A 6,870-nucleotide genomic window follows, 5' to 3' on the forward strand; every position below is an offset into this window, starting at 1 on the left:
TGTCGAGACGGCCAGTAGCCACCACGAAGCGTATAGTCGCTCGTACTGCAGCCATGTTCGGCTTCCAGCTTGCTCCATCCATGGGAGACTTGCCTCCCAAGTAAAATGAAAGGTTTCCTCGTTGCGTGTCTGTACATTGAAGCATTTCCTGCCGGTATGACGTCCATCTGCTGCACCTGAAGAGAAAGTGTGCCACTGTCTCTCGCTCTCTTCCACATTCGCATAGATCCGTCGTCGATACTTTGATTTGATGACGGTAGTAATTCAGTCCTAGCATACCTGCCCTCAACTGGCCGAGGAAGCTTCGTTCTTTCCATGCTCCTTCGTTGTAGAGCAATTTAGTTGTACTGTACCGTAGGGCCAAGGATTGGTGCCGCTAACTTGGTATAGCCTGCCATACCCACCAAAAGTGTCGCCCCTCCGCCCGCTTGCCCGCGGTCGTGCTGGAGACGGACCCAAGCAACAAGAAGTGAGCGCCTCCTGCTGTTGCTGTTGAAGTCGATATTGATCACCTTACTGGAACCAGTACCAAATAATGGACATTCTCCACAAAGCCATTAGTCAACGGTCACGTCCTTTGCGTGTCGAAAAGTCTCGCCGCGCCCACAGAGATAAACACACTCTTCCAAGATGGTACTGCCGAATCCGGCCTACCCTTTTCAAGGAAGACAGAGATGCGACGTGAGCCGACTTCGACGAGGATCTCTCAAAGCTGGAAGAGGACAAAGCAGCAGAGAGTTCTGGACCCGATGATGAAGATTGCTCGGAGCGATCGTACGATGGGTCCGATGCTGGTTACTACTACGAGCTGAAAGACATGCGGGAGGAATTGAAGAGGGACAGGCTTCAAGTACGAAAAGAGAAAATACAACAGAGAGGATCAAGGAGGAGGAGGTCGGCGCTGCGTCCATGGCTCTTGACAAGGCCGAGCGGGAGCACAGGATAATCGCTGTCGGGCCACTTGCCCGTCAGAGTTTCAAGCTATTCTGTGTGGACCACGTCGAGTATTTCTTCTCCGATCTCTATCCGACCAAACGGATTGAATTTTATAGTCTCGATAACTTGGACGGCTCTGATCAGGAGCAGCCTGGTAGCGCGGCTAACATGTTGTATGGCGACGTGTATCTTAATGCCGAGGCCAACTGCAACTTTGGTCCGTTCCGCCCCCCAACACGAGCGAGCCAGAACGTTGTCAAAGTAAAGAGTTGCGACGGGAAGTACGACCTATGGTTGAAGTTCATCGGCAAACGCTACCTGAAGTTGAGAGTCTCGCGGGAAATGGTGTTCATGAACCCATTCAGGGCAAGCGCTCCCGATCCTCCAACTGCTGCTCCGGAAGTGTTCGAGTTCGTCGGTGTCTTGCGCGATTTAGAGAGGGAGAGAGCGGATCGGCAGACAAGACTGGCAAGCGTGCGTCGCTCCCCGTCTCCCTGCGAGAGCTGGTTCGAACTGAACCATCCTATGGGATGGTGGAATCAGTGAAGGCAATCTTGAACAGTTCAAGATATTGAGAGAGATGTATCAAGCTGTCTTCATCTTTGGCGAAGGAATTAACTGGATGAATCCGCAGGGCGCAGGCTTCAAAAGAAGGATTAGGCCTGCGACTGGACGAAACAGATAGCATAAGTCATATAGCAGTCTAGCGAATGAGTTGTGAAGCTGTCCTATCACCGGTTGAGTGGGAGTTTGATGGCACTTGGCGTATGTGCCATTAGGATCTATGTCCGCCTTTTCAATTATGTGTCCTCTACAGTACTCAGATTTCGCCTATGGTAGCTGGCCGCCCTTGCCCTTGATATGCTGTCCTATTGCATTGCCCATGGGGATCCAGCTGTGTAACTTGTGACTCGCCGCCAACATATGATAATTAAGGCCTGAATGCTGTATCTTCGCCGAAAAGGAGATGAACCTAGGAGGATCGCAGATCGTTCTGGATACTTGGCGGCTCAATCTAGCGTAGGTGCAATGGCAGAACTAGAACTAGCCAGCGACAGAATCTCAGACAGGAGGTATTTAGATTCACGTGCAGATAGCTCCTTAGAACTGAGAGAGCTTAATCGCGATATCACTCCGCCAGGAAAGCTACCAATGTCCCACGGTTCACAAGTCAGCATATCACCTTTCAAGCCTAAAGATCTTCTTCGAGCCTAGGTTTTAGCCGAGCGGACCATAGACCGATCGGACCGGAAAACGCGAAGTGGAATCGGAAGCGAGTGTCAGGCCTCTTGACGCGCAGTAAGAGCTTTAGATCTATGATGAGCTCCGTAATGGACACCTTATCCACTAATGGGGCTCCTAAATAGCGTGCTAAGCAGGCTCTCATAACTGGCTCTACTAATGCAGGTATAGCAGCGTACCTTGCAGAACTGCCTAGACAAATTATGCGACTGCCAGAAGCAGCTGAAGAACACCCTCAGGAAAGGGATTAAGCGCTTATAGGAGGTACGGCGCTTAAAAAGAAGACGAAGACAGGAGAGAAGCAGTTATTACTGGTACGATACCTCAGGTAGCGTCTAAATATGGCACAGAAGGCTGCTCGTCTTTGACTTCTGCAAAAGCAGATTTGAAACAATCGTTGCTTGTTCGATGCTCTCCGCCATTCATCTCCTGTATTCATAAATTCCTTCATTCATTTCTTCATCGGCCACTGAGCGATTGAGTCTAGTTCCCATGCCCGCTTTCGCGACATGCTCCCGACCAACTTGCACCGCTTTGCCCGTTTCCCGCCTGAACTCCGCTGCAGCATCTGGCGCTTTGCCCTCGGCGAGCCCCACGTCCACCGGCTCCGCATCGGTCCCGGACAGGGAGAAAGCCAGAACCAAGACCAAGACCAAGACCAGTCCCTCGTCCTCTACCCAGCCGAAACACTCCCCAGCTCCACAGCTACGACGCGCACCATCTTGTCAACATACATGGAATCACGCATAGAAGCCATCCGAGCCCTGCCAGACTCCCTGCCACTCTTTTCCCCATCTCCCAACGCGGCCGGCGGCTGCTACACACTCCGCTTCAACGCCCGCAAGGACGTCATCTGCCTCGCGGAGCTCGAGCCCGATGCAGTGGGAGCCGTGAGGACACTCCTTCGCGACCCACCGCCGAACCGAAAGAAGGACGACTCGCAATGGCTCAAGCAGCTGGGGAGCGTAAAGCGTCTCGCGATTGATGTGCGCAACATAAGCTTCGTGTATGACTACAGAGAACTCGGTCGGCGCAGGGAGGAGCTGGCTGTGTTGCCGTCCTTCCTGGCGGCGTTTGCGGGGCTGGAATGGCTCTTCCTGATTCCCTGGCCGTCGCGCGATGAGCGGGCTACGCTGGTGTGTGATCCGAATCCGCCTCACGAAGAACAGGAGGAGCAACGGGAAGGAGTTGATCAGATGGAAGGTGAAGACGAAGTAGTAGAAGCAGAGGATGGGAATCTTCAGCCACAAGATGCTGAGGCTGTCTCCTAGGTCGACGATGCCAGGAGCCAGCCTATCTCTGGGGTTTGGCTTCGTGGTGAGAGTGGTCTTAGTGATTGGTACCGCTGGGTGCCCGAGCATGCGAGATGGGGTTCTTCAGATAGTATCGTGTGGTGGCACTTTGAGGAAACGATAATGAAGGCGGATGAGCTAAGGAAATATCTAACAAGCCCGAAGGAGGTGTTGAATTTGACTGGCGATAAAAAGAAGAGGCTGGTGTCTATTAAAGTGGAAGTCATGGTCTACTTTAGAGAGCGTTGATCCACTATATGACTTGTAGGATTCGTCGAAGTTAGTCACGGTCCAAGATGAGGAAGCTGTGGTCAAAATCGGCGGAGGCATTGTTACTAGAGGTTGATGGTGTCGACACATCGACGGTGCTATAGGGTGAGGATAGCGAAGCGACATCAAGGGTTCGGCTGCAATCAGTAGACCGTCGTTCATAGTACAGTAGGACAGCGCCAACTGGCTGAAAGGTGGTATCCGACCTGTGCGGGATCCGTTGTTGTAAGCGACTACAGTGTACAGTACTTGATATGGCCGCCATAGAAGCGACCTGCGCCGAAGCAGGGCATAGTCCTACCGTAAGCGAAGGTATTAGACCTGAGGGTCGGTCTGCTTCTTCGAACTTGCAGTGTTGTGATCTAGGCAGCGATTTGTTAAGGTTACATTTTATGCTCCCGGTAGCTAGCACGATTTTAGAAGACCACCGCTCACCACGCGTCGAGCGCCGTCAACTCTCCTGGGGTGGGCTGAATACACCAATAGGAACGCTCTACCATCCCCGATGCAACTTTGTGCGCCAAAGATGGGCAGAAAAAACCAGATCCCCTGATCACAGCAGCGACGACATCAGGTCTCGGCCATATATCCCAATATGTAAAGTGCTTTGCACTACCCCCAGACCTCTGTGTGTCGCGGCGCAATCGCGGCTGATGCGGGATGGAAGAGCACCGGCACCAGCAGCGTCCCAGCGACGCGGACATCCACAAACCCCCTGTATTGCTTGCTAAATCTACGGCTTGTAGTGGGAGAACCGACTTTTATCGGTCGAAGACCGCGCACTGAGCGACCCCTGCGCTCTCGACCGAGACAACACAAACAAGGCAAGAGAGACATCACGAAACGGAAGAGATACGGGAAGGCAAGGAAGCTTCTACCTGTCCGTAACCATCGCTGTTAAGTCTACTGACGGGCGCTCACAGGCCTTCACCATCCCATATAATCCTTCAAACCCGAAAATCGCGTCGCCGGCGCCATCCGACATACCTGCCAACAGCGAAGTATGTCTAACAGGTCACCGGCGCTTTATTGAAGACAGCCGGTACATCAGACGACACATCCATCATCCTGCCCTTTGACCCAACAAATCTTACCCCTCGTCTTCTACGCCGGCTCGAGATCGGCTACCCGCCGTCCGTTCGCGGATAAAAAAAAAATTTGCCGTCTTACTTGGAGATAGAAGGACTGGCTGGCCTTGAGGAGAAACAAGCGCTGCTCGTCAAGGGTGCCGCGTGGGCTGCCGAGTCGGTCGAGAGCATCTCTCGTCTCTCGGATGGATAGCTCAATCTCCTCCACCAGACTTGGCAACTCCTTTCCTATTTGATCCAACAAGAGCCGACTCAAGAGTTTCCTCTTTCATCGCAACAGCGGACCCAGGAAAACCTCCCCCGATCTCCTTCAGGAGGAAGTCTATTTCAATTGCATCCCTTGCCGCCAAAGAGACATCCCTGTGGTCATAATCCCGCAGCTTTGCACATACATCCTGCCGACGCGAGCATCGAAATTAGCGCAGTTCTTATTCCGGCCAGCTCGTGCGCCGGCCGGCCCCGAGCCTAATACGATCATAGCAAACCAGTCCGATTGTCCGGACCACATATCTCTGGAGGAGTTCAAGGCGTTATGCTCGATTCCGCTTGGCTATGGGATTCAGTGGGAAAACATATTGCTGCAGCTCCATGCTCCGTCAGTGAACTTCAAGAAGGTGGAGACCAAGCTCCTGATCCTGCAAACCATACTCCAGAGTGGACCCCCGCAAGACGGAACCCTCCTCCGGGGTGGACATAGTGTCGTTGAGGATGAAGCGTTCAGCCAACCTCTCTTGGACGGGCTCTTCAGCACCACGACAAAACTGCAAGAGAATTGGCAATCGGCCCAGGCATTCAGCACTTTTGGTTCACTGGCCATCCGTGTGCTGTCGTTGTCAACCGCGGAGACAATTCAACATAGATGCCTAAATTTCCTGTCGACCATCCAGGATATTACCATGAAATGGGTTGACATTTTGAGAGATAGAATTCATGTCACAGTTGGAGATTCCGCAAGAGCGATGTTCCGTGCCAGGACGGTCAAGATTGCGCTCACCTGTGCCGGCTCCTTTAATGTAGACGACAGATTCCTCGAGAACATATTAGCTTCTCCAAAATCCGCATCCATTCTCATACGATGCTCGATCGTCATCCAGGAGGGATTCCATGACGTCGGAGGTCTAGAGCCTGCGAGCAAATTGCTGTTCTGGCGTTGGCAACGGCTCTCACTCCGGGCGTACCCCATCCTAGTGCGGGAGATCATCGAGAATCATAGCAGGGCTCTTGACGACGCTATACGGAAGTCATGGTCAGCATATCGGATGCAGAATAGCTGGCAGGTACTGTCCGACACGTATGATCACTGGATGGTGAGTGGTGACGCCAATAATGAACAACTCTTGCTCCATTTCGATCTCTTGAGCGGCAGGCTCTTCGTGAACGGCTATCCCCTCAACCGTCTTCCATCTGCGTATGAACACCATCCCATGTACCCGACGTTATTTGGACGATCCATCATCGATGTCATGCCAAGTGCTACAATAGGTTTTCAATTCTCAGCAAAGCAGGAGTTCGCTGGCCGCGAGCTTGGTTTCGCCATGCGGCAGGCGTCTCAGCCTCGTGCTGAGACCAACTTGTTGATTCGAGCTGCCAAGGATGGTCACACTGTGGAGCTCGTCCCTCCGAGACTTCTAAATCTCCATCTCCCACGGTTGCTTGTGGAGAACTATGTCCACTGGTATGACATCGACAAGAAGTCTGTCGAGTTCCGCTCTCGCAAGGGGCCCTGGGACACCTCCCCGTAACTGGAAATTGACCAAGTCTTCGGGAGGGTGGCGGCTCCAGAAAGATGACCTGTTGCTACTGAACACCAAGAGCAGACCCACCGACATGATATCTCGGACTTTCTCCCCCATCGAAGATCCTCCCTGGGTTCACATGTGCCTGCAACAGTCCACGTCATCTCTAGAAATTGAACTGCCGAGGCTGAAGCTCGAATTTTTCGTCAAACCTGGAGAGTCTCTCCTAAGATCCCATCAGTTCAGAGACATGGCTATGGACCAGAACCAAGACTTTCCAACTCTGATCGGGCTTCATGACAAGCT

The 6,870-nt window shown here is 52.7% G+C and overlaps 2 protein-coding genes across 2 annotated transcripts; both read left to right on the top strand.

The window, feature by feature from the left end:
- Nucleotides 1-2,687: 2,687 nt before the first annotated feature.
- UCRPA7_7257 (hypothetical protein) lies at nucleotides 2,688-3,449 on the top strand (the record flags this gene model as incomplete). Its single annotated transcript, XM_007919790.1, has 1 exon — nucleotides 2,688-3,449. The coding sequence occupies one exon, from the start codon at nucleotides 2,688-2,690 to the stop codon at nucleotides 3,447-3,449; it is 762 nt and encodes a 253-aa protein (XP_007917981.1).
- Nucleotides 3,450-6,252: 2,803 nt separating this feature from the next.
- Nucleotides 6,253-6,570, top strand: UCRPA7_7258 (putative very large low complexity protein; the record flags this gene model as incomplete). The annotated part of the gene is made up of 1 exon (XM_007919791.1): nucleotides 6,253-6,570. The coding sequence occupies one exon, from the start codon at nucleotides 6,253-6,255 to the stop codon at nucleotides 6,568-6,570; it is 318 nt and encodes a 105-aa protein (XP_007917982.1).
- Between the last annotated feature and the right edge of the window lie 300 nt (nucleotides 6,571-6,870).

This window comes from Phaeoacremonium minimum, assembly GCF_000392275.1.
Source record: "Phaeoacremonium minimum UCRPA7 unplaced genomic scaffold PA7_03_scaffold_506, whole genome shotgun sequence".
Lineage (NCBI taxonomy): Eukaryota > Fungi > Ascomycota > Sordariomycetes > Togniniales > Togniniaceae > Phaeoacremonium > Phaeoacremonium minimum.